This window comes from Carcharhinus amblyrhynchos, chromosome 1, assembly GCF_965287045.1.
Source record: "Carcharhinus amblyrhynchos chromosome 1, sCarAmb.v2.hapA, whole genome shotgun sequence".
Classification (NCBI taxonomy): domain Eukaryota; kingdom Metazoa; phylum Chordata; class Chondrichthyes; order Carcharhiniformes; family Carcharhinidae; genus Carcharhinus; species Carcharhinus amblyrhynchos.
The window spans coordinates 40,600,440-40,628,363 of NC_137324.1; the positions used below are offsets into that span (position 1 = coordinate 40,600,440).

The window sequence follows — 27,924 nt, forward strand, 5'->3', positions numbered from 1 at the left end:
CTCACTGGAGGTTGAGGGGTGACCTTAAAGTTTTTTAAAGTTTATTTATTAGTCACAAGTAAGGCTTACATTAACACTGCAATGAAGTTGCTGTGAAATTCCCCTAGTTGCCACACTCTGGTGCCTTTTCAAATGAGTACACCTAACCAACACGTCTTTCAAACTGTGGGAGGAAATCAGAGCACTCTGAGGAAACCCACACGAGGAGAATGTGCTAACTCCACACAAACAGTGACCCAAGCTGGGAATTGAACCCAGGTCCCTGATGCTGTGAGGCAGCAGACCTGATAGAGATTTACAAGACTGTGAGCGACATGGACAGAGTGGATAGTCAGATGCTCTTTCCTTGGGTAGAAAAGTCAAGTACTGGGGCCATAGGTTTAAGGTGCATGGGGAAAAGTTTAGAGGAGATGTGCGAGGCGATTTTTTACATAGAGGGTGCTAAATGTCTGGAATGCAGTGCCTGGGGAGGTGGTGGGAGCAGGTACAATAGCTGCATTTAAGGGGCAACTTGATGAATATATGAATAGGATGGGAATGGAGGGATACGCACTCTGTAAGTGCGTATGGTTTTAGTTTAGACATCATCATCGTTGCAGGCTTGACGGATCAAAGGGCCTGTTCCTGTGCTGTATTTTTATTTGTTCTTTTTTCTTTGTAACCGCTGTGAGCGATGTTGGGAGGAGTGGATGTTGAAGGTGGTGGATGAGGTGCCAGTCAAGCTGCTTTGTCCTGGATGGTGTTGAGCTTCTTGAGTGTTGTAAAAGCTGCATCATCCAGGCAAATGGAGGGTGATTCCATCATACTCCAGTACCCGTTAGACAATGGACAGGCTTTGGAGAGTCAGGAGTTACTCACTGTAGAATACCCAATCTCTGCCCTGCCCTTGTAGCCACAGTTATGGCGGGTTCAGTTAGTGGTCGTTGTAGACAGTTTTGCAGTCACCTGACCACTTTGTTGATCAGAAGTGAATATCTGCACTGCTAAATTGATTATTGTCACACTCAATTTACGCTCATGAAAGGGTCGAACCAATGTTGCACTTTGGACCCAGAAAGCTTGTGAATTAGGTCTGAAACTAAAAGCAAAATTGCTTGCAAAATTCACTGGGTCCACAGTTTTATATCACCTCATTTGTGAAAAATTTCAGTTACATAATAAATAGTTATGGTTGATTATGCTTAAGTTCATGCACAGAAATTGAATAGTCAATTCTCCTTTAGTAAATATCTGCCTGTGCTTTGTTCCCACTGTCATAATTTTGGTCTATGGATCAAAATCTAATACTGCAATGTCTCAGTTGCGTCCGGTGGGAAGCTAACGAGTTTGATTAAAAAAAATGAATGCAGAGATTTATTGTGAATGACTTACTACTTAATATAACAGGAGTTTTACTTTTTCAAGCCCTTAGTGGATTTGATGTCAGCTACATGCCATATCCCCTTGCTTTAAATAGCACTGAAGGAAGGTTTCAATAGCATTCTGAGCATATTTAAAGGAAAATTCAGTGCGCAAAGAACAGGCTATTACGCTTCATCCGAGTCTGCATCAGCAACGACTTCTCACAGAAATTGATCAAAAATGGAGAAACAAAAAGGAATCCGCAGAAAAATGACGATTATGCTGAAGGTTCAAAGTCTTCTAATGAAGCAATGCCTTGCTGAATGTTTAGGAACTTTAATTCATACAGTGAGTTTTTCCACTGAACTTCAATAACATTTCATTGCTGAGATGTACATTTTTACATTGGATGAATCTTTTGCGACAGTTACAAAAATTATATATGCAATGTTTATTTTAAATAAATATTTTCGCAGGTTAATGCATAGTAAATTTTAACAGCAGAAGTGAATGTAAGTATGGAGTCCATTTGCAGTCCCCAAGAGTGTGTGGAAACGTTATAATTTTAAGTAGTTATTATTTACTCATCTTAAAATTTCTAAAATAATTAATGTCCTCTTAATGTGTGTGATTATTTTATGTGTACAACAAGTTTATTTCTCTAACTGCTAAAATGTAAAGTAAAGCAAAATTTGTCGTGTGCAATTAAACATGTTCAATCTTTGTTTCTACATAGTTCCACTTCAATTCACAAACCCTGATGACTTTTTTCTTTAACTGTACTTATTATTTTTATTTGAAGCAGTTTACAGTTTAACTTTCAAATTTAAGAGAGAGGGAATTAGAGTAAGGGTTAGTTAGTTTGGCTCATGCTCGGACCAAGACCTCTAGAAACTCCAGAAGGTTGTGAATGTAACCCAGTCCATCACGCAAAACCAGCCTCCCATCCATTGACTCTGTCTACACTTCCCGCTGCCTCGGAAAAGCAGCCAGCATAATCAAGGACCCCATGCACCCGGACATTCTCTCTTCCACTATCTTCCATCAGGAAAAAGATAACAAAAGTCTGATGTTATGTACCGATCGGCTCTAGAACAGCTTCTTCCCTGCTGCCATCAGACTTATGAATGGACCTATCTTGTATTAAGTTGCTCTTTCTCTACACCCTAGCTTTGAATGTAATGCCACATTCTGCACTCTCTGCTTTCCTTCTCCTCTATGCACTCTGTGAACTGTATGTGCAAGAAGCAATAATTTTCGCTTATCTCAATACATGTGACAATAATAATCAAATCAAAAGATAACCTGCAATTTGAAAAACAGGAAAACCTGCATTATTTCCAAAACCATCCGACAGGGAATACCCATGAGCTGAGCTAGACGGCATTATTTTTTTCCTTACTGAGGTGGAATGCAAGGCTGCATTGAATAATTGACACAGCTAGCAAATCTTGACCATGTTAATCCAAGTATCAGCTAAAGCTGGGATTTGAGCTCTCCCATTAGTTGGCAGTGCAATCTGTCAAATCTTGTGCCAAGCGACACAAACAAAATCCTAGAATGGAACTAAAGTATCAACATAGTGACAGCAAGTCACACAGTCCCAAACTCCACCTCATTGCCCCTACCCCATGCCAACTTCCTACTATAAAAATTTGGAACGTATCCTGAATTTCATTCTTCGGGCACTCTGTAAGTCAATCTACAATCAGAGCAAATATTGATTATTGCCATTTTTCATTGCAGATGCTTAGCTGTGGAGCAGGAGCACAATATGTTCTCAGTTATGGGACACACAAAGACTTTTTGACTGTTACTTTTGCCAGTGGATTTGCAGTGGCTCTGGGTATATTGGTAACTAGTAAAGTCTCAGGTATGTAAATATTCATGAAGGATTAAAGGACTTTAAGAACATTATGTATGTAGCTCGAAGTTGAACACCTTCCATAAATGACAATTGCTTTTCCAGTTGGAAATATCTCTCTGAAGAGAAATTAAGAACACACTTGAGTGAAGGGTACTCTGCCATGTGGCTTTTCTTATGATTCTTAAAAAGTTAAAATGTCCATACTTCCTTCATTAAGAATTGGTGGAATTAAGTGAAATGATGAAACAATAAAAAGTTATCAAAATGCAGTGTAGTGAGTTGGAACATGGTCCTTCTGCTATTTTGATATAAATCTATATTAATGGGTGAAAGTTGTTTTCTCTGCAGCTCAAAGATTAAACATGAATTTCACTGCTGCAATAGAGACTGGTATTACTTACCTCATTTTTCTGGAAATTGCAGAGATTTGTACAAATGTGTGGCACGGTGGCGCAATGGTTAGCACTGCTGCCTCACAGTGCTAGCAACCCAGGTTCAATTCCCGGCTTGAGTCACTGTTTGCATGGAGTTTGCATGTTCTCCCCGTGTCTGTGTGGGTTTCCTCCAGGTGCACCGATTTCCTCCCACAGTCTGAAAGACCTGCTGGTTACGTGCATTGATCCGAACAGGCATTGGAGTGTGGTGACTAGAGGAATTTTACAGTAACTTCATTGCATGTTAATGTAAGCCTTACTTGTGACTAATAAATAAACTGTAACTTTAAATAACAAATGGCATTGAAACCACTGTGACTGATAGAAATGTAGGCAAAGAATACAGATCTTCGGAACAGGCTATTTGGCCCTTTGAGCCTGTTCCATTAGTTTATAAATCATGGCTGACTTGACTGTGGTCACAAACTCTACTTTCCCGTCTGTTCCCCATAACCCACTCTATCAAAAATCTGTCTAACTCCGTCCTGAATAAATTCCATGACCCAGCCTCCATCTGTTTCCTGAGAAGATACCACTACCTACATTCTGTAAGAAATGATTTTGCCTCATTTAAGTCCAGCAAGGGGCATGCATGCGGCAGGTTGTAGTGGGCTGCTCTTGGACGTTGCTTCGGGAGTTGCCTATTGCTGCATGTCGTTAGTGTGCTTAAACTGGACCATCTCGAGGGCAACATGACAGCTCAGAGACTATCTCTGTTGCTGTGCAGACACATGGATTTGGGCCTGTGTCTGTGGGAGTTTGCACGTTCTCCCCGTGGTTGCGTGGGTTTCCTCCGGGTGCTCCGGTTTCCTCCCACATCCCCAAAGATGTGCTTTTAGGCTGATTGATTGGGTACTAAATTGTCCCTAAATTGGACCTCCCTGATCCTGGCACATTAGGCGTAGACTAAAATCATGAATAGGACACTGAGACAGTGGGACGGCGGCGCGGGCTCGTTGGGCCGAAGGGCCTGTTTCCCGTGCTGTGTTGTTCTTTGTTCTTTGTTCTTGTTCTCATCTCCATCTTAAAAGGGAAATCTTTTATTTTTAATGGTGTGCCCACATTCCAGCTTCCTCCACAAAAAGAAACATTGTCCCAGTATTCATCCTATCAAATCTCCCCAGGATCTTACAGTAAGATTGCCTCTCATTCTTCTAAACTCCAAAGGGTAAAGGTCCAACCTGTTCAATCTTTCTTTATGAGTTCTTTGTCTCATTAATCAATTGGGTGAACCTTCTCGGAACTGCTTCTAAAGCCTTTCAATTCTTTCTTAAATAAGGAGACCAAAACAGCTGGAGTAAAACTTCACTACTTTTATATTTCATTCCTCTTGCAATAAATACTTACATTCCATTTGCTTCCTAATCACCTGCTGTACCTGTTTACGAACCATAGTGTCACCGTGCTGCGGTTATGCAGCACCTTAATAAATGCCTTTTGAAAATCTATGTGCACCACATCCACAGACTCCCCTCTATCCACCTTGCTTGTTACTTCCTCAAAGAACTCTAATTAATTAGTTGAGCACAATTCCCTTTTCACAACCCATGCTGATTCTGCCGTTAAGCTAGTCCCAATTGCTCATGTTTGACCTACATCCATCTATATTAATCTTACCCATTAGTATGGTAAATGCTTTTAAAAGACAAAATTGTACCCGCCCCTACTACTATCTCTGGCAGCTCGTTTCAGACACTCACCACCCTCTGTGTGAAAAAATTGCCCCGTGGACACTTTTGTATCTTTCCCCTCTCACCTTAAACCTATGTCCTCTAGTTTTAGACTCCCCTAACGCTGGGAAAAGATATTGACTATCTAGCAGATTTTTATCCCTCATTATTTTATAAACCTCTATAAGATCAACCCTAAGTCTCCTAAGCGCCAGGGAAAAAATGTCCCAGTCTATCCAGCCTCTCCTTATAACTCAAGCCATCCAGTGCCGGTGGCATCCTAGTAAATCTTTTCTGCACTCTTTCCAGTTTAATGATGTCCTTTCTATAATAACTGTACACAGTATTCCAAGTATGGCCTTACCAATGTCTTTACACAACTTCAACAAGACATCCCAACTCCTGTATTCAATGTTCTGACCAATGAAGCCAAGTACACCGAACACCTTCTTATCCATCCTGTCCACCCGCGACTCCACTTTCAAGGAGCTATGAACTTGTACCCCTAGATCTCTTTTGATTTGATTTATTATTGTCACATGTATTTACAGTGAAAAGTATTGTTTCTTGCATGCATACCATTCATGAAGAAGGAAATGAGAGACTGCAGAATGTAGTGTTACAGTATAGCTGGGGTGTAGAGAATGATCAACTTAATGCAAGGTACATCCATTCATAAGTCTGATAGCAGCAGGGGAGAAGGTTTTCTTAAGTCGGTTGGTATGTGACCTCAGATTTTTGTATTTTTTTCCCATGGCAGCAGGAAGTATAGACAGAGTCAATGGATGGGAGGCTGGTTTGCGTGATGAATTGGGCTACATTCACGACCTTTTGTAGTTTCTTGCGATCTTGGGCAGAGCAGGAGCCATACCAAGCTGTCATACAACTAGAAAGTATACGTTCTATGGTGCATCTGTAAAAGTTATGAAAGTCGTAGCTGACATGCCAAATTTCCTCAGTCTTCTGAGAAGGCAGAGGTGTTGGTGGGCTTACTTAAATATAGTGTCAGAATGGGGGGTACCAGGACAGGCTGTTAGTGATCTGGACACCTAAATGCTTGAAGATCTCAACCCTTTCTACTTTGTCCCCGTTGATGTAGACAAGAGCATGTTCTCCTTTAGGCTTCCTGAAGTTGATGACAATCTACTGCGTTTTGTTGACATTGAGGGAAAGGTTATTGTCGCCGCACCAGTCCACCAGATTCTCTATCTCATTCCTTTACTCTGTCTCATCACTGTTTGAGAGCCGACCCACTACGATGGCGTTGTCAGCCAACTTGAAAATCGAATTGGTCATAGGTGTATAAGGAGAAAAGCAGGGGCTGAGAACACAACCTTGTGGGGCATCGGTGTTGAGGATGATCATGGAGGAGGTATTGTCGTCTATCCTTACCGATTGTGGCCTGACAGTTAGGATGTTCAGGATCCAGTCGCAGAGGGAGGAGCCAAGGCCCAGGCCATGGAGTTCGGAGATGAGCTTTGCGAGAATAATAGTGTTGAAGGCTGAGCTGTATAATAAATAGGAGTCTGACATAGGTGTTCTTTTTATTTAGGTGTTCCAGGGTTGAGTGCAGGGCCAAGGAAACGCGTCTGCTTTGACTTTTTGCGGCAGTAGGCAAACTGTAGCGGATCCAGGTAGTCCGGAAGGCTGGAATTGATTCGTGCCATGACTAACCTTTTGAAGCACTTCATAATGATGGATGTCAGAGCTACCGGCCAGTTGTCATTAAGGCACGTTGCTTGGTGCAGGGATGATGGTCGTCTTCTTGAAGCAGATAAGGACCTCAGATTGTTGTAAAGAGAGGTTGAAGATGTCTGTGATTACCCCGGCCAACTGATCCGTGCAGGATCTGAGTACACATCCGGGTACCCCATCCAGGCCAGTCGCTTTCTGTGGGTTGACCTTTGAGAAAACTGCTCTGACATCTGCATTGGTGACCCCAGATACAGGTTCATCCAGGGCTTCCAGGGTGCAGGGCATGCTCTCGCTGACCTCTTGCTCAAAACAGGCGTAGGATGGATTGAGGAGGAAGTTACAGAGATCGGAAGGGGCAACATCATGGATGAATCTGAGCACAGGTTTAAATTTGAGACATTGCTGGACTGGAAGCCAAACATTGTTCAGCAAGCCATAGGAATGATGGGTAAAAAGGACTTCATAGGCTCATAAGGTATAGAAGTGGAATTAAGCCATTCAGCCCATCTGCTCAGCCATTCGATCATGGCTGATATGCTCCTCATCCCTATTTTCCTGCCTTTTCCCTTCAAACCAATACCAATTAAAAATCTGCTTAACTCCTCCTTGGTACAGGAACTGACACAGGCAGCAGGCATTTGGATTAAAAAAAAAGTTTATTTATTAGTTGCAAGTAGGCTTTCATTAACATTGCAATGAAGTTACTGTGAAAATCCCCGAGCTGGATTAGCTGGAGTTCACGAATGGTGTGGTAAATTTGAAAGTGGTATTTGTTTAGCTGCAGACAGTTTGGGTTGGGTGACACTTATTAATACTTTCCCAGTATTCAATGTGAAACAATTCCTTCCTATGGTAGTGTTTTGCATGCTGTAGGAAACCAAACACATTTTTCCTTTAAGAATAAAGAAGTCATTTTGACTGATGGCACCTATTCCTTAACCTTGTTCAGCACCATTCACGACTCCTCAGATGCTGAGGCAGTCCATGTTCAAATGCAACAAGATCTGGACAATATCCTGACTTGGGATGACAAATGGCAAGTAATATTCACGCCACACAAATGCCAGGCAATGACCATCACCAATAAGAGACACTCTAACCATCGTCCCTTGACATTCAATGGTGTAATCACCACTGGATTGGGGTTACTATTGACCAGAAACTCAACAGGACTCACCACATAAACACAATGGCTACAAGAGCAGGTCAGATGTTTGGAATATTTTGGCAAGTAACTCACCTCCTGATTCCACAGAGACTATCCAACATCTACAAGGCACAAGTTAGGAGTGTGATGGAATACTCCCCACTTGCCTGGATTGGTTCATCTCCAACAACACTCAAGAAACTTGACACCATCCAGGACAAAGCAGCCCACTTGATTGGCATCACATCTACAAACATTCAATTCTTTCACCACTGATGCAGCAGTGTGCACTATCTACAAGATGTACTGCAGCATTTCACCAAAGATCCTTAGGCAGCACTTTCCAAATCCACAACCACTTCTATCTAGAAGGACAAGAGCAGCAGATAAATGGGAACACCACCACCTCCAAGTTCCCCTCCAGGCCACTCACCATCCTGACTTGGAAATATATCATTATGCCTTTGCAGTCGCTTGGTCAAAATTCTGGAATTCCTCCCGAACAGCATTGTAAGCCAATGCATAGAACATGGACTGCAGTAATTCAACAAGTAGCTCACCACCACCTTCTCAAGGGCGACTAGGGATAAATACTGGCCAGCCAGTGACCCCATGTCCCATGAATGAATAAAAAAAACTTTGTTCACACTTGGTTTATTTCCAGATATCACATACCCAAGTACATTTTCCTGAACTTGCACTTCTGTAGCTTCCACTCGTTCAGTTCTATTGCAAGCTAAACGATGTATCTTTTTTTTGTCATTGATACTAGGTATTAGAAAGAGCTGATGTGCCAAAATACTTAATAAGCAAATATCTTCACATTTTTAATGCTCAGTTTCACTGCCTACCAATAATATTATAACTATATATTATAATTTGCATCTTGCTTCAATTGTACAGAGCTTTGACACGTACACCTAGAGTGTTGTGTAGAGTTCTGATCTCCTTACGTAAGGAAAGGTATACTTGCCACAGAGGAAGTACAGTGGAGGTTCCCAAAACTGATTCCTGGGATCCAATGATATCCAATGAAAAGAGATTGAAGAGACTGGTCTTATTGCTAAGATTCAGAAAAATGAGAGGTGATTTCATTAAAACTTTTAAAGGGTTCAACAGGGTGGATGCAGAAAGGATATTGTACAGTCTCAGAATAAGGTGTAGGCCATTTAAGAGAGAGATGAGGAGGAATTTCTTCACTCAAAGGGTAGCAAATGTTTGGAATTCTCTAACCCAGAGAGCTGTGGAAGCTCAGTCATTGAATATGTTCAAGACTGAGATTGATAGATGTCTCAAAATTAAAGGCACCCAGGATACATGGGGATAGCACAGGAACCATAGAATCCTTACAGTACACATTGACTCTGCACCCAAGTCCATCCCCATGCACTTGCTCCACTAATTCCCCTAACCTTGGCACATTAAGGGACAATTTAGCATGGTCAATCCACCTTTTATTGTGGGAGGAAAGTGGAGCACCCAGAGGAATCCCACACAGACGTGAGGACAATATGCAAACTCCACACAGACACTCAAGGCTGGAATCGAATCTGGGTCCCTGGCTCTGTGAGGCAACAGTGCTAACCACTGTACCACCATGCCACCCATGTGGCATTCAGATAGATGATCAGATTTGATCTAGTAGGTAAGTGGAACAGGCTTGAGGGGTCAAATGGCCTACTCCTCCTATATTTCTATGTTCCTATATCCTATTTATATGCACAATCAACCATTTACTGCGTATAAATTCACAACTCTTTTGTCTTTTGTATAGGAGCCCACCTGAATCCTGCAGTGACCTTTGCTTTGTGCTTACTCGCTTGTGAACCTTGGTTAAAATTTCCCTTCTTCTTTTTGGCACAAACATTAGGTGCCTTTCTTGGATCAGGAATAATGTTTGGTTTGTATTATGGTGAGCAGTGAAGCCATCAAATTTCAACAGTGTACAATGTAAAATAATTTAATTCAAACATAAAACAAGTATTATGTTGCAATTCAATTGTAAACGATTAACTATACAAGTACAACTAAATATAGAACTTCTTTCTATTATGTTCACACAAATGTTGCTTCTGATACTGCCCTATACATTTATCTATTATAACCGGTGAATATTCATTCTTTAAACAATGAATAGAGACTCTCATAACTGAATTTATTGAATTAAAATATTGAGAATAGAACTGATTCAGATATTGGAAGAGCTGAGAGGAATGAGCTGATTGAATATGAGCCAAAGACTTCGCGGATTAAAATTGCGCCTGGCCCATTGCATGAAGTTGCAATTCTTGACCTGTCCACGCTTCTTCTGTTGGAAGTGGGCAGCAGGCAAATGTGGTGCTCCCTCCTCAGGACCATCACTGCAATGGAGGGTTGAATGGATTCTATGCTGCTGGCTACTTCTGTACATGGCAGGGACATGAGCAATATTGTGTTGAGATCACATGATGCAGCAGATCTGCTTTGCTCAAAGGCAGTGGAAAATAAAAATGTACTGCGTTCAAACCCAAACCAATTTGCCTCAGAGAAACAAAGAAAACAGAAGCTTGCCTGGGCTTGTTTTGGTCAGTTCTGGGAATTTTGGGCCTGTGAAGTTAAGACCTTTTTCCTGGCTCTGTAATACGTATAGTTATTCTGTTAATAAACCTTTGTTAGTTTACTGATCTGATCAAGCCTTACCTCGCTACACTACAACTGTCTCATATAGTCTTCTGTATTCTGTGATTCTGTATTGCTCACTCATGAACATATCTCTGTACACTCTTTGGTGGAGTGATACACTACTAATGAGAGATTTCTGGACCCTCAAAATAGTTGTACAGGAATATTAGGAATAGGAATATTATAGTCTATCTGAAGCCTGTTAAAAAAGCTGCCTGGCAGAGGAGATGCTCTCAAAAGGCTCCTTTCTTCTGTGGGCAGATAGAGCATGGCTGAAAAACTCTGTGTTCTCACTGACCAATGCATCCTTAACATACAAAGCTCTACTGAGGAGTTCAAGCTAACACTGAAGTCTAAAATAAAACAAAAGCATTTTTTGGGAAGTATCTATTGTGAACAAACCTTTTAGATTTATAAAATTCATCCTTTTGTTTTTTTTACTTGAAGTGGGTGGCACAGTAGCACAGTGCTTCACAGGCTTCAGTAGGCTTCGCTATTTGCCGCTTTCAGGTAATATGGATGGTATTTACCATTGATCACTCATCTCCAGGAAGATCAGCCAGAAGCAAAAATGCCCGCTGACCCAACTGTGACGTTCCTTTGAGTCCAACCTTCAGTGTCACTGCATGGCACTGAAAGGATTTGATTAGGTTCAATTCCCAGCTTGGGTCACTGTCACTGTCTTTGTGGAGTTTGCACATTCTCCCCTTGTCTGTGTGGGTTTCCTCCAGGTGCTCCAGTTTCTTCTCACAACCTGAAAGATCTACTGGTTAGGTGCATTGACCTGAACAGGCACCGGAGTGTGGCGACTAGGGAAATTTCATGGTAACTTCACTGCAGTGTTAATGTAAACCTTACTTGTGACTAATAAATAAACTTTACCTTGTCTTTGGTATTCTGCTTTAGGCTTTGTTAACTTGCTTATTGATGATAGTTTCTACGCTGTCTTTATTTTTAGTGTCAAGATTTTTTGTTACTTTTTTTATCTTTGTATTCAATTACACAATGAAATTCAAGGGGATAATATTTTCCTTTGTCCTGAGAAGGCTACAAGTGTCTGTTGGAAAAACCAAGAAAATGAATCTCAAAACAACATTCTCTTAATGATTATATCATTACAGATAAACTGTGGCATTATGGTAATAAACAGCTAACAGTAATTGGAGCAAACGCTACTGCTGGAATATTTACTACTTACCCACATGAACATTTGAGTGCAGTAAATGGCATTTTTGATCAGGTAAGAGAACAAAACTTCAATATATTGTATACATTTAATTTGACAGAGACTGCAAACTTGTCATTTCACAACCTGGGCCAGATTTTCACTCGCAAGGCAGGAAGATCAAGGAACAAGACACATCTCTGTATAAATGTCCCTGTTTGCATTATATTCAATCCAGTGAGGGTGGGATGGGATCAAGTCGGTCCACTGTACCCGGACATAGGTGGGATATGGCCATGGAGGCTGTCCAGTAGTGAAGTGAGCTGGCTAGAAAGCCTGCTTTAGTTCTCTGGAACTTTGTCCCATATACATTGGAAACATAGAAAATAGATGCAGGAGTAGGCCATTCAATTCTTCGAGCCTGCACCATCATTCAGCATGATCACGGCTAATCGTGCAGTTTCAGTATCCCAAATCCCCTGATCCTTCAGCCACCAGGGCCACGTCCAGCTCCCTCTTGAACATATTTAACAAACTGGCCCCATCGGGTTTCTGTGGTAGAGAATTCTATAAATTCACAACTCTTTGAGTGAAGAAGTTCTTTCTCATCTCAGTCCTGAATAGCTTACTCCTTATTCTTAAACTGTGACTCCTAGTTCTGCACTTCCCCAACATTGGGAACAGTCTTCCCACATCTAGCCTGTCCAGTCCCATCAGGATTTTATATGTTTCTATGAGATCCCCCCCCTCATTCTTCTACATAAGAACATAAGAACGTAAGAAATAGGAGCAGGAGTAGGCCATCTAGCCCTTCGAGCCTGCCCCGCCATTCAATAAGATCATGGCTGATCTGAAGTGGATCAGTTCCACTTTCCCGCTTTCTCCCCATAACCCTTAATTCCCTTGCCTACCAAAAACCTATCTACCCGTGACTTAAATATATTCAGCGAGGTAGCCTCCACCACTTCAACGGGCAGAGAATTCCAGAGATTCACCACCCTTTGAGTGAAGAAGTTCCTCCTCAACTCTGTTCTAAACTGCGCCCCCCCTTATCTTGAGGCTGTGCCCTCTAGTCCTGCTGTCCTTTCTCAGCGGGAAGAATCTCTCTAATCTCTAGACAGAATCTAATCTCTCTAATCTCTAGAGAGCAGGAAGAATCTCTCTAACCTCTCTCAAATCTCTTCTAAGTTCCAGTGAGTACAAGTCCAGTCGATCCAGTCTCTCTTCATACGTCAGTCCTGCCATTCCAGGAATCAGTCTGGTGAACCTTCACTGGACTCCTTCAATAGCAAGAATATCCTTTCTCAGGCTAGGAGACCAAAACTTCACACAATACTCAAGATGTGGCCTCCCCCAGGGCCCTGTATAACTGCAGTAAAACATCTTTACTCCTATACTCAAATCCTCTTGCTACGAATGCCAGCATACCATTAGCTTTCCTTACCGCCTGCTGTACCTGCATGCCAACCTTCAGCAACTGTTCCACCATGACACCCAGGTAATGTTGCACTTTCCCTTTTCCTAAACCACCACCACTCAGATCATAATTTTCCTTCCTGTTTTTGCCACCAAATTGGATAACCTCACATTTATCCTCATTATATTGCATGTTAATCCCTCCAGCCCTCATACCTCACACCCCTCACTCCTGCCCATTCCCCATGCCCCCTTCATGACCTGAGTACCTTCCCCAAGCTCTTTCCATGTCCCCCATGCCTTCCATGCCTCCAGGAACTGGATCAACAGCCATACATCTGTTTCTCCAGATGGTCTCTTTATGAATGCTTGACTGAGTCCCATGACTCAACAATTGGTTAGCGTAACAGGGAATTGTTTAGACAAGTGGAAAGGGAATATTTTCTCTCATTGACACCTTGGTGGTATTATAATAGGATATCCTTTTTTTGGTGTTTTTTCATATGTATTTAAATACTGAAGCATAATAGGTACAAAGTGAGAAAAGGTTTCTGTTGTTGATGCTATAATGTCTCTGCAAGATTGACATTTTTATAAGGTGACAAGAGCACCAGATTTTTCAAAGCAGATTTCTGCAGAGTGCTTTTTTTGCCATGAGCATTTGAAGACTTGCCTATAGTTCATTGGTTCTGTGTGCAGTGTATACTGGGTGAGTGGACGTGGATGAGGCATAGGAGCATGGAGGGATTGTGGGTAAGGCCTTTAAAACATACCTTTTAAAAAGTTCCTGAATGCAGACTATGGTTCAAAACTCTTCTGAGTGGCTGTTAACCACCTGACCTCAAGAATCTGGCTCAACTCCATGTAACTTGCAGAAGGCAGGGGGGGCGAGGTTTGAGGTATGAGTTGCCCCCAGCAATGGAACTGATTAGGTTGAATTCTGGGTTATTGGTTTGTTACGTGCACCCTTAACCCTGGGGGCACCTAGAATGCATGCTTTTTTTGACTAGCAGCAGAATTAGTCCTCAAATCTTTTCCAGTATTTTGTTTTCCGTTTCCTCTTTCTTATCAGAACCTGTTTATTTGGGCAATATAACACATCTCTAATTTTGAAAAAATAATTCCAGATGTCATTGGCAGGATTATACAGTCCCGAAACCGTAACTTCCCACCCGAGGTCAATGGACCTTCCCATTAGCGGCGGGTGGTAAAATTCCAGCCCATGGGTGAAATCCTTCCAGTGTCATACGGTGAGATTGAAGGTCGGACTGAGAGGAATGTCACAGTTGGGTTAGTGGGCATTCTTGCTTCCGGCGGATCTTCCTGGAGCTGTGTCATCACCGTATTACCTGATAGTGGCAAATAGCCAAGCCTACAGAATGAAATACCCCTTTGTGGGCTGATTGGATATGCTGCTGAGATCTGCCTGGTGGTGCTCAAAAAAGACAGTAGGACTAGGGGGCACAGCCTCAAGATAAAGGGGGGGCGGTTTAGAACGGAGTTGAGGAGGAACTTCTTCACTCAAAGGGTGGTGAATCTCTGGAATTCTCTGCCCGTTGAAGTGGTGGAGGCTGCCTCGCTAAATATTTTTAAGAAGCGGGTTGATGGGTTTTTGATAAGAGAGGGGATTAAGGGTTATGGGGAGAGGGCGGGAAAGTGGAACTGAGCAGCGACAGATCAGCCATGATCTTATTGAATGGCGGGGCAGGCTCGAAGGGCCAGATGGCCTACTCCTGCTCCTATTTCTTATGTTCTTATGTTCTTATGATCAGTTACCCCACTGAGGACCAAGCCCAGCTGATGTCAGGAGGCAGCTTGCTGACACCCGGCCTGACTGCCCCCACTCTCACCCTCTTAATACAGCAACTTTTGACTGGCCATCGCTGTGACTACCAGTCGCCCTCTACAGGAGCTTCCTTTCCTCAGAGGTGGCCTGGCAGCTGTAGCCACAGTTTATTTAAGTAACGTAAGTACCTCTTTAATGGATTTCAGGATGGAGGAGCCCTCACAGTCCAGCAGCAGTGCCCATCTCTGCCAATGGAGCTGCTGTCTGGGGCTGCAGCCCTCTGATTGTGGAACCCTACACCATCCTTAACAGAATGAATGACCTGTAGGTGTCTTCTGAATATGGCCGCCTCCAGGAAGGTCTCCCAGGTGGGTGTCCAAACAGGGAGAGCAGTGTCAGGACCCAGAAATGGCCCTGACCCTCACTCATACAAAGGAACTAAGAAAATGACAGCACAGGAACAGGGCCTTCGGTTCTCCAAGTCTACAGTGACCATGGTGCCCAACTGAACTAAAACCCTCTACCCGTCCTGGAACCACATCCCTCTATTCCCATCCTATTCATGTATTTGTCCGGATGCCCTTAAAAGTCACTATCGTATCTGCAGCGAGTTCCACTTCTGTGCAAAAAAACTTGCCTTGTACATCTCCTTTAAACTTTGCCACTTGCACCTTAAACCTGAGCCCTCTAGTAATTGATCTTTCCACTCTGGGAAAAAGCTTCTGACTATCCACCCTGTCCATGCCCCTCATAATCTTGTAGACTTCTATCTGGTTGCTTCTCAACCTCTGTCGTTCCAGCGAGAACAAATCAAGTTTTTCCAACCTCTCCTCATAGCTAATGTCCTCCATATCAGACAACATCTTAGTAAATCTTTTCTGTACCCTCTCCAAAGCCTCCATATTCTTCAGGTAGTGCAGCAACCGGAATTGAACACTATATTCCAAGTGCAGCCTCACTAAGGTTCTATAAAGCTGCAACATGACTTGCCAATTTTTAATCTCAGTGCCCTGGCTGATGAAGGCAAGCATGTCGAATGCCTTCTTGATTACCTTCTCCACCTGCATTGCCACTTTCAGTCCTTCTCTTTGGTGAATACTGGGGTAAAGTACTCATTTAGTACCTCGCCCATTTCCTCTGGCTCCATGCATAGATTCCCACCCTTGTCCATGAGTGGGCCAACCCTCTCCCTGGCTACCCTCTTCCTCTTTATATCTGTATAAAAAGCCTTGGAATTTTCCTTAATCCTGCCAGCCGCTCACTTTTCATGACCTCTTTTAGTCCTCTTTACTCCTTGCTTAAATTCTTTCTACTTTCCTTGTATTTCATACTTGTTTCATGTGATCCCAACCTGCTACCCTTGACAAATGCTTCTTTTTCTCTTTGACTAGGCTCGGAATATCTCTCATTCTCCAAAGTTCCTGAAATTTGCCATTCTTATCCTTCATCCATACAGGAATGTGCTGGTCCTGAATCCCATCAACTTACACATGAAAGCCTTCCACATGCAAGGTGTTGATTTGCCCTCAAACATCTGCCCCCAATCTACATTCTTCAGTTCCTGCCTAATATTGTTGTAATTAGCCTTCCCCCAGTTTAGCACCTTCACTTGAGGACTACACCTTTCTTTATCCATCAGTACTTTAAAGCTTACTGAACTGCTCCCCTACTGAAACGTCAACCACCTGGCTGGGCTCATTCCCCAATACCAGGTCCAGCATGGCCCCTTCCCTAGTTATTGACATACTATTTCAAGAAGCCCTCCTGGATGCTCCTTACAAACTCTGCCCCACCCATGCCCCTAGCGTTAAGTGAGTCCCAGTCAGTATTGGGGAAGTTAAAATCTTCTACCATAACAATCTTATTACTTTTACACCTTGCCAAAATCTGCCTACAAATCTGTTCCTCTATCTCTCCCAACATTGTGATTACACTCTTCCTATTCCTGAGCTCTACCCCTATTGCCTCACTGTATGAACCCTCCAGTAAAGACGGGTGGCACTTAAATCCCAGGGGGACTAATATCTTGGTGGGAAGACTGGCTAAGGCTACTGGGGGGACTTTAAACTAGAAAGGATGGGGGGAGGGAACTGTGATGGGGAGACTGGGACGGAGGAGGTTCGCTCCCAGGTAGGGGAGGACTGCAGGCAGTATGAGAGGGAGGTTAGACAGGGGGTGGAGAAGGGAAATGCCCAGACTGAGGGACTGAAGTGTATCTATTTTAACGCCAGGAGTGTAGTAAATAAGGTAGATGAGCTTAGGGCATGGATTGCTGCTTGAGAATGTGATGTGGTGGCCATTACGGAGACTTGGATGTCTCAGGGACAGGACTGGGTACTTCAGGTGCCAGGATTCAGATGCTTCAGGAAGGACAGGGAGGGAGGCAAAAGAGGTGGTGGAGTGGCACTGTTGATCAGGGACAGTGTCATGGCTGCAGAGAAGGAGGATGCCGTGGAGGGACTGTCTACAGAGTCTCTGTGGGTGGAAGTTACGAACAGCAAAGGGTCGAAAACTTTGGGTGTATTCTATAGGCCGCCCAATAGTGACAGGGAAGTTGAGGTGCAGATAGGGAAACAGATTCTAGAGAGATGTAGTAATAACAGAGTTGTCGTGATGGGAGACTTCAATTTCCCAAACATCGATTGGAATATCCCAAGGGTAAGGGGTTTGGATGGGGAGCAGTTTGTTAGGTGTGTTCAGGAAGGTTTCCTGACACAGTACGTGGATAAGCCTACGAGGGGAGAGGCTGTACTTGACCTGGTACTGGCGAATGAACCAGGACAGGTGACGGATCTCTCGGTAGGAGAGCATCTTGGGAATGGTGATCATAATTCTATCTCCTTCACAATTGCATTGGAACGAGATAGGATCAGGCAGGCTAGGAAGGCGTTTGTCTGGAGTAAGGGGAAATATGAAGACAACAGGAAGTTAATTGGACAAATAAACTGGAAGGAGGCATTCTTAGGGAAAAGTACCGAAGGAAGGTGGCGGATATTCAAGGAATGTTTGTCTGGAGCTCTGCACGACAACGTTCCGATGAGACAGGGAGGTTTTGGTAGGTCGCAGGAACCGTGGTGCACGAAGGCTGTGGTGAACCTAGTCAGGAGGAAAAGGAAGGTGTACAAAAGGTTCAGGGAGCTAGGAGATGTTAAGGATCTAGAGGAGTATAAGGATTGTAGAAAGGAGCTTAAAAGGGAAATTAGGAGAGCCAGAAGGGGTCATGAGAAGGCCTTGGCGGGTAAGATTAAGGAGAATCCCAAGGCCTTCTATAAATATGTGAAAAGTAAAAGGATGAGAAGAGAAGGGATAGGACCTATAAAAGGTGAAGGGGGAAAGGTCTGTGTGGAACCAGAAGAAATGGCAGAGGTGCTTAATGAGTACTTTGCCCCAGTATTCACGGTGGAAACTGATCTGGGAGATTTTGCTACAGATTTGCAGCAGATGGAAAAGATTGAGTATGTGGATATTAAGGAAGAGGATGTGTTAGAACTTTTGAATTCTATCAGGATAGATAAGTCGCCGGGACCAGATGGGATGTATCCCAGGTTACTGTGGGAGGTGAGGGAGGTGATTGCAGAGCCCCTGGCAATGATCTTTGCGTCGTCGATGGAGACGGGAGAGGTTCCGGAAGATTGGAGGATTGCAGATGTGGTTCCTATTTTCAAGAATGGGAACAGAGATAGCCCGGGAAATTACCGACCGGTGAGTCTGACCTCAGTGGTTGGTAAGCTGATGGAGAGGCTTCTGGGGGACAAGATTTACGAGCATTTGGAGAGGTTTGGCATGATCAGAAATAGTCAGCATGGTTTTGTCAAGGGCAGGTCGTGCCTTACGAGCCTAGTTGAGTTCTTCGAAAATGCGACTGAACACATTGACGAAGGAAGTGCAGTGGACGTGGTGTACATGGACTTCAGCAAGGCGTTTGATAAGGTCCCCCATGGAAGACTTCTTGAGAAGGTGAGAGGGCATGGGATCCAAGGGGCTATGGCCTTGTGGATCCAGAACTGACTTGCCTGCAGAAGGCAGAGAGTGGTTGTGGATGGGTCTTTTTCTGCATGGAGATCAGTCACCAGTGGAGTGCCCCAGGGATCTGTTCTAGGACCCTTGCTGTTTGTCATTTTCATAAATGACCTAGATGAGGAAGTGGAGGGATGGGTTAGTAAGTTTGCCGATGACACGAAGGTCGGTGGTGTTGTGGATGGTCTGGAAGGATGTCAGAACTTGCAGCAGGACATAAATAAGATGCAGGACTGGGCGGAGAAGTGGCAGATGGACTTCAACGCGGATAAATGTGTAGTCGTCCATTTTGGCAGGACCAACGGGATGAACGAGTACACTATCAAGGGCAGGAGTCTTCGTAGTGTTGAAGAGCAGAAGGATCTTGGGGTCCGGGTCCACAGGACTCCTAAATCGGCCCCGCAGGTGGAGGATGTGGTCAAGAAGGCGTATGGTGTACTGGCCTTCATTAAATCGAGGGATTGAGTTTAGGAGTCGGGAGGTAATGCTGCAACTTTATAAGACCCTTGTCAGGCCTCACTTGGAGTACTGTGCGCAGTTCTGGTCGCCTCACTATAGGAAGGATGTAGAAGCTATTGAAAGGGTACAGAGGAGATTTACAAGGATGTTGCCTGGATTGGGAGGCATGCCTTATGAAGATAGGTTGAGGGAGCTGGGACTCTTCTCCCTGGAGAGACGAAGATTGAGAGGCGACCTGATAGAAGTTTATAAAATGTTGAGAGGAATAGATAGGGTGGATTCTCAGAGGCTATTTCCCCGGGTTGAAATGGTCGCTACGAGAGGACACAGATTGAAGGTGCGGGGAGGCAAGTACAGAAGTGATGTTAGGGGTAAGTTTTTCACTCGGAGGGTGGTGAGTGAATGGAATCGGCTGCCGTCAGTGGTGGTGGAGGCGAACTCGCTGGGGTCTTTTAAAAGACTTCTGGATGAGTATATTGGATTTAGTGGGATTGGGGGTTATAGATAGGTCTATGGATTGGTAGGTGTTGATGTGATCGGCGCAACTCGTGGGCTGAAGGGCCTGTTTTTGCTGTAGTGTTCTGTGTTCTGTGTTCTGTGTCCTCCGGCAATACAGCTGTAATATTCTGCTGAACCAGTAGTGCAACTCCCCCACCTCTTTTACATCCCCCTCTATCCCAGCTGAAACATCTACATCCAGGAACATTGAACTGCCAAAACATTAAACTTCCTTTAACCAACCCTCTGAAATGACAACAACATCCCAAATGCTAATCCAAGCTCTAAGTTCATCTGCCTTACCTGTTACACTTCTTGCATTGAAACAAATGCACTTCAGTCCACCAGGCCCTCTTTTAACCACACCCCAGCTGCTCTTTCTCTGAGTTTTATTTGCCCTTCTCTCTGGTTCCCCTTCAGTTAATTCACCTTTGCTTTGATTCCCATCCTCCTGCCAAACTAGTTTCAATTAGTTTGTTTAAATTCTTCAGTGCGTCATTAGCAAACCTCCTGGCCAGAATATTTGTGCCCTTCGGGTTTAGATGCAACCCATTCTTCTTGTACAGGCCCCACCTGTCCCAGAAGAGATCTCGATGGTCCAGATATCTGAAACCCTCCCTCCTACACCAGCTGTTAAGCCACGTGTTAAGTTTCTTATTTCTAGCCTCACTGGCATGTGACACAGGGAATAATCCTGAGATTATAACCCTAAAGGTCCTGCTTTTTAACATTCTATCAAGCTTCCTAAACTACTGCTGCAGGAGTTAGTCACTTATCCTACATATGTCGTTAGTACCAATATGTACCACAACCCCTGACTGTTCACCCTCTCACTTAGAATGCTTTCTGCTCGTTCAGAGACTTCTTGGATTCAGTTGTCTCTTTCATGTCCACAGAAGCGCCTACCTGCACTCTGAACTATAGAGTTCCCTATAACTATTGCTCTATTGCTCTTTGTCCCTTCCTGCTTAACAACAGAGTCAGTCGTGGTGCCATTGCTTTGGCCGTTGTTGCTGTTATCCCCTGATAATCAACCCCCCAATAGTATCCAAAATGGTATACTTATTAGAGAGGGGGACGACCATAGGGGATTCCTGCATGGACTGCCTGCCCCTTCTAACTGTCACCCATCTATCTTCCTGCACCTTAGGTGTGATCACGTCTCTAAAGCTCCTATCTATGACATTTTCCACCATCTTCATGCTCCTAAGTGCATCCAGCTGCTGCTCCAACCTATCCATGTGGTCTGTAAGGAGCTGCAATTGGGTGCACTTCCGACAGATGGATCTCCCACATCTCACAAGTGCAGCACTTCACCTCACTGACGGACATTTCGAGCACCAATTAAGTTATTTAAGAAAATTTGTTAAACTCTTACTTTCAATTTTAACTCCTCACTGTGCCCTTTTTTTGATTAGAGGAGGATGGAGGGAGGGAAGCACTAATGTAATATATTAAATCTTCTGCTTCCCACTTATTAATAGATGTTGCTGGGCAAAGTGCATGAGACTCCTTGTTCTTGATCTGCACACATCCTCCCTCATAAGCAGGAACATAACGGAGAAGAAATGGGAGCTCCCCTTTGATATCAAACACACTCTCTCACTCTATAATTTCCCCGCTACTTCTTTTCACTAGCAGCATGTTGAGGAATCAATGAATAAAATCCAATTATATGTCAAACTAATGTGCATGTTTGTGCAAGTATCTGTAAAATATGTACTCCTGCAGCCAATTTTTAATTATCTATAACATACTTAACTTGGTTGCTGTAGGCACCTCAACTGCAGCATGGGGAGACTAGTTTCTGAAATGTGTAAAATTCTAGTATTTAATCCTTGTGACTCTCACCAGATGGGGATTAGGTAGACTAATTCGAAGATTTTAGATTTTTGTCAGGTTTGTTTTTGAAATTGGGCATTTGATTTTTTTTTGCCCCTTAGTGCACTGGGATGCTTAGGTTAGAGGGATTAGTGGGTAAAATGTGTAGGGATATGGGGGTCGGGTTTGGGTGGAATTGTGGTCGGTGCAGACTTGATGGGCCGAAGGGCCTCTTTCTGCACTGTAGGGTTCTATGATTCTATGATACGAATGTTACTTGCCACGTGTCAGCCCAAGTCTGGATAGTGTCCAAATCTTGTTGCATTTGAGCATGGACTGCTTCAGTATCTGAGGAATTGTGAATGGTGCCGAACATTGTGCAATAATTGGCGAACATCCCCACTTCTGACCTTATGATGCAGGAAAAGTCATTGATGAAACAGTTGAAGATTGTTGGGCTGGGACACTACCCTGAGGGACTCCTGCAGAGATGTCCCAGAGCTGAGATGACTGACCTTCCAAAACCACAACCATCTTCCTGTGTGCCAGGTATGACTCCAACCAGTGGAGAGTTTGCCCCTTGATACCCATTGATTCCAGTTTTGCTAGGGCTTCTTGATGCTACACTAGGTCGAATGCAGCCTGATGTCAAGGGCTGTCACTCTCACTTCACCTCTGGCATTCAGATCTTTTGCCCATGTTTGGACCAAGGCTGTAATGAGGTCAGGAGCTGAGTGATCCGGGCAAAACCCAAACTGGGTGTCACTGAGCAGGTTATCGAGCTGGCTAGAGACTGGCATCTGAGATGCTGGAGACCACTGGAGGAGGCCGATATGGATCATCCACTTGGCACTTCTGGCTGAAGTTTGCTGTGAATACTTCAGTCTTATCTTTTGCACTGATGTGCTGGGCTCTGCCATCATTGAGGATGGGGATGTTTGTGGAGCCTCCTCCTCCAGTGAGTTGTTTAATTGTCCACCACCATCTTGACTGGATGTGAAAGAACTGCAGAGCTTAGATCTGATCCGTTGGCTGCAGGATCACTGAGCTCCGTCAATCACTTGCTGTTTTTGCCATTTGGCATGCAAATAGCCCTGTTTGGTCACTTTATCAAGTTAACACCTCATTTTCAGGTGTGCCCTCCTGCACTCTCCATTGAACCAGGGTTGATCCCCTGGCTTGATGGTAATGGTTGAGTGGAGGATATGCTTAGCCATGAGATTGCAGATTGTGCTGGTGTACAGTTCCACTGCTGTTGGTAGCCCACAGCGCCTCATGGATGCCCAGTCTTGAGTTGCTAGATCGGTTAGAACTCTGTCCCATTTAGCATGGCGATAGTGCCACACAACACGACAGAGATTATTCTCAATGTGAAGGCGGGACTTTGTCTCCACAAGGACTGTGCGGTGGTCATTTGTACCGATACTGTCACGGACAGATGCATCTACAACTGGCAGATTGGTAACGATGAGGTCAAGTATGTTTTTCCCTCTTGTGGGTTCCTTCACCAGCTGCTGCAGACCCAGTTTAGCAGTTATATCCTTTAGGACGTAACCAGCTCGATCTGTAGTGCTGTTGTGGAGCCATTCTTGGTGGCAGACATTGAGATCGCCCACCCTTGCTTCCTTCAAGTGTTGTTCAACATGGAGGAATACTGATTCATCAGCTGAAGGAGGACGGTACGTGGTAATCAGTAAGAAGTTTCCCTGCCCCTGTTTTAACCTGAGGCTATGAAACTTCATGGAGTCAGGCAACTCCCTCCTGACTCTATACCACTGTGCCACCACCATTGCTGGCTCTGTCCTGCCGGTGGGAGAGGACATATCCAGGGATGGTAATGGTGGTATCTAGGAGTTATCTGTAAGGTATGATTCTGTGAGAATGACTTTCAAGCTGTTGCTTGACTAGTCTGTGAGACAGCTCTCCCAATTTTGCCACTAGCCCCCAGATGTCAGTAAGGCGGACTTTGCAGGGTTGACGTTGTCTTTTCCGATGCCTAGGTTGATGCTAGGTGGTCCGTCCGGTTTCATTTCTCTGAGATTTTGTACCGATTGTTGGACTCACATGTTGGCCCAACCAGGTAAGACTGTAGATTTCCTTATCTAAAGGACATTGTGAACCAGGTGGGATTTTACAACAAATGACAATGGTTTCATGATCATCAGTAGACTCTTAATTCCAGATATTTTTTATTAAGGTCAAATATTCCACCATTTGCCCAGGCGGGATTTGAATCCGGGTCCCCAGAGCATTATCAGGGTTTCTGGATTAATAGTTTAGTGATAATACCATGAGACCATCGTCTCCTGAGAATTCCAGAGAATTAATCACAATTCCGACATTTCCTTGGGTAGCAAATTAAATAAAAGGTGCTGTAGATTTGATGTGGAAAGTAAGTACAGAAAAACTTTGATGTTTAAATTTGATTTCTCTTTTTCTAAACATAGGCAATTGGGACGGCAGCACTTATACTTTGCATCCTTATCATTGTGGACCCATTGAACAACTCAGTGCCAACAGGGCTGGAAGCTTTTACCATTGGCTGTGTAGTTCTGATGATTGGCTGGTCAATGGGTTCAAACTCCCAGTACTCATTAAATCCTGCCAGAGACATTGGACCCCGCTTGTTCACTGCAATTGCTGGTTGGGGATCTGAAGTTTTCACGTATGTTTTGTTATCGTTTCTTATTTGTAGACATTCCTTTTCATAAGAACATAAGAACATAAGAAATAGGAGCAGGAGTAGGCCATCCAGTCCTTCAATTTATATTTATTTATATTTATTTATATTATATTTATAGAATTTTCAATTAGAATGAATATGTTTTGAAGAGAGTGTAGGATTACTGTTAACCATTAAATGATAATGGTACTTTCAATAATGTCTTCTTTCAGAAAATTGAAAGCCATCCTCAACACCCCCCCAGTGGAATTGCTAAACGTGTTTGTTCCTGACACTTAAGGAATACCAAAGCTGAATTTAAAGGTTCCTAGATATCTATTTCTGAACTGAACAGGACAGAGAATCCAATGAGGTATTAGCAAAAGGCCAGTCATCGCTCCATTATGCCCAACACTGTCATTGGTCATGAAGCTTGATATTTTCCAAATGTTTGACTCCTGGTGGAAAGGCATTGTTCAGAAGGGTTTTCCTCTTCATTTATAGAATTGTTGCCTGGGCACAGAGAGTATATTGTCACCAGAGAATTGTGGCTTTTGGAGGTAATCAATACTCCAGCCTGGTCATCGGATTGATTCCATTTGGCAGAAAAATTCAGTTTCCAAGCTTTGAAATGTACGTAACATCTTCTAGACCACGCATTGAACAATTTTCTCTCCAAAGACCATAAGACATAGGAGCAGAATTAGGCCACTCGGCCCATCGAGTCTGCTCTGCCATTCAATCATGGCTGATATTTTTCTCATCCCCATTTTCCTGCCTTTTCCCCATAACTCCTGATCCTCTTATTAATCAAGAACCTATCTATCTCTGACTTAAAGACACTCAATGATCTGGCCTCCACAGCCTTCTGCGGCAAAGAGTTCCTCAGATTCACCACTCTGTGGCTGAAGAAACTCCTCCTCATCTCTGTTTTAAAGGATCGTCCTTTTAGTGTGAAGTTTTGTCCTTTGGCTCTAGATTTTCCTACCAGTGGAAACATCCTCTCCATGTCCACTCTAACCAGGCCTCACAGTATCCTGTAAGTTTCAGTAAGATCCCCCCTCATCTTTCTAAACTCCAATGAGTGTAGACCCTGAGTCCTCAACCATTCCTCATACAACAAGCTCTTCATTCCAGGGATCATTCTTATGAACCTTCTCTGGACATCCTTTCTTAGATATGGGACACAAAACTGCTCACAGTACTCCAAACGGGGTCTGACCAGAGCCCTGTACAGCCTCAGAAGTAAATCGCTTGCCCTTGTATTCTAGCCCTCTCGACATGAATGCTAACATTACATTTGCCTTCCTAATTGCCAACTGAGCCTGCACGTTAGCCTTAAGAGAATCTTGAACAAGATTCCCAAGTCCCTTTGTGTTTCTGATTTCCTAAGCATTTTCCCATTTAGAAAATAGTCTATGCCTCCATTCCTCCTTCCAAAGTGCATAACCTCCCATTTTTCCACATTGTATTCCATCTGCCACTTCTTTTTCCACTCTCCTAACCTGTCCAAGTCCTCCTGCAGCCTCCCTGTTTCCTCAATATTACCTGTCCCTCTACATGTCATTGTATCATCTACAAACTTAGCAACAGTGCCTTTGGTCCCTTCCTCCAAATCGTTAATGTACATTGTGAAAAATTCTTGTCCCAGCACTGACCCCTGAGGCATTCCACTAGTTACCGGCTGCCATCCTGAAAAAGACCCTTTTAACCCCTCTCTTTGGAGAGGTAAAGCTTGTCACAAATCACTTCAATCAACCTTGGAAATTGCCTGAGAGCCTTTCCTGGAGATGTGTAAGATTCAGTTTACAAAGAATAACCAATAGAAAGTGTTCTCTTTAAGCCTGACTTAAGTCATAAGGCTATTGCTGTCAGCATTGGGCAGGAGTCCCTTAAACATCCTGAGCGAAGTTCAGCAGTTCATGACTATGTTGAGATATTTAGGGGAACTTGTTGTTTATGGAATGTGAGTGACTCTGGCATTGACTGTGTTTATAATCTGTCTGAATGTGTGGCACTATTTTGACTACTGCAATGTTTGAAATGATACTGATACCATGATGGTATTAGGTAGGGACTTCCATAGACAGTGACAAAATGCCCATGTTTGGGTAAATGGAAGAAGACGTTTTGATGGTGTACATGTGATATTAGTAGTCTTTTTTTGTTCCATGGTAGAGATCACAGGGTTAAGAGGTGCTGGAAAAAGTAACTTGGATGAGTTGCTGCAGTGTGTTTTGTACATAATACCTACGCAGTAACCTCGGGGCAGAATAGAACATTTCTGGGCAGGGATAGCAATCAAATTGATTGCCTTGTTCTGGATGGTGTTGAGTTTCTTGAGTGTTTTGCTAAACTTTGTGAACAATGTTAAATCATCCAGATGAGTGGTGAGTGTTCCACTGCATTCCTAACTTCATCCTTATCGATATTGATGAAGCTTTGGGGTGTCAAATGATGAGCCATTTATCAAAGAGCCATTGCCACTGCCTTGTTGTTTCAGCCACAATGTTGATAATCTTGAAATGCCATCGACAATGGGATTGCTAAACTGATTTGTTTATGTGCTGAAGACAAGTTCTGATACCATTTTCTCATTTCATTTTGAAAGTCCAACTTTATCATGTTTCTCTTTTGTTTTCAGTGCTGGCAATTATTGGTTTTGGATCCCAGTTGCCAGCCCAATCATTGGTGCCACATTTGGTGTTCTGGTCTACAAGTTCATTGTTGGACTGCGAGATGAAGCAAGAACCAGCTGCCCATCCAATGGAGAACAAAATGTAAAGTTAACGAGCCAAAAACCAAAGGGAAGGTGCTGATGATTAAACAGCGACTGGATTATAATTTGCTGCAGAATTTTGTTTCAATAATCTTCACAATATTCACTAGAACATAGAAAAACTACAGCACAAACAGGCCCTTCGGCCCACAAGTTGCGCTGAGCATGTCCCTACCTACTAGTCTTACCTATAACCCGCTATCTTACTAAGTCCCATGTACTTATCCAAAAGTATCTTAAAAGACTTTATTCTTTAATCATACTTTATCCATACTTTATTCATCTAGTCAAACACGATGTAAACTACTTTCAGAATTGCATTTGTTTTCATGCTTTCAAAATATTCTCTCTCTTTATTATGTGTGAAATTACTTTTTTGTGAATTTCCAATGTGAAGGAGAAATATGTATGATGACAGATCTTTATATCATTTTTAACATTTTCTGAACTTGTAATCTGTTTTGTATATTTTATTATAAATGAAATAAACTAGTGTAGAACTTGAA

The 27,924-nt window shown here is 43.4% G+C and overlaps 1 protein-coding gene across 2 annotated transcripts; it reads left to right on the forward strand.

Moving 5' to 3' along the window:
• Positions 1 to 1,350: 1,350 nt before the first annotated feature.
• Positions 1,351 to 27,924, forward strand: LOC145359508 (aquaporin-3-like). Of its 2 annotated transcripts, none has more exons than XM_080214251.1 (6): positions 1,351 to 1,629; positions 3,088 to 3,214; positions 9,929 to 10,066; positions 11,937 to 12,055; positions 24,425 to 24,642; positions 27,284 to 27,924. In XM_080214251.1, the coding sequence occupies exons 1-6, from the start codon at positions 1,582 to 1,584 to the stop codon at positions 27,456 to 27,458; spliced, it is 825 nt and encodes a 274-aa protein (XP_080070377.1). In that variant the 5' UTR covers positions 1,351 to 1,581; the 3' UTR covers positions 27,459 to 27,924. The 2 variants fall into 2 exon arrangements, with proteins under 2 accessions (XP_080070377.1, XP_080070290.1); XM_080214164.1 differs by having other exon boundaries at positions 1,392 to 1,689.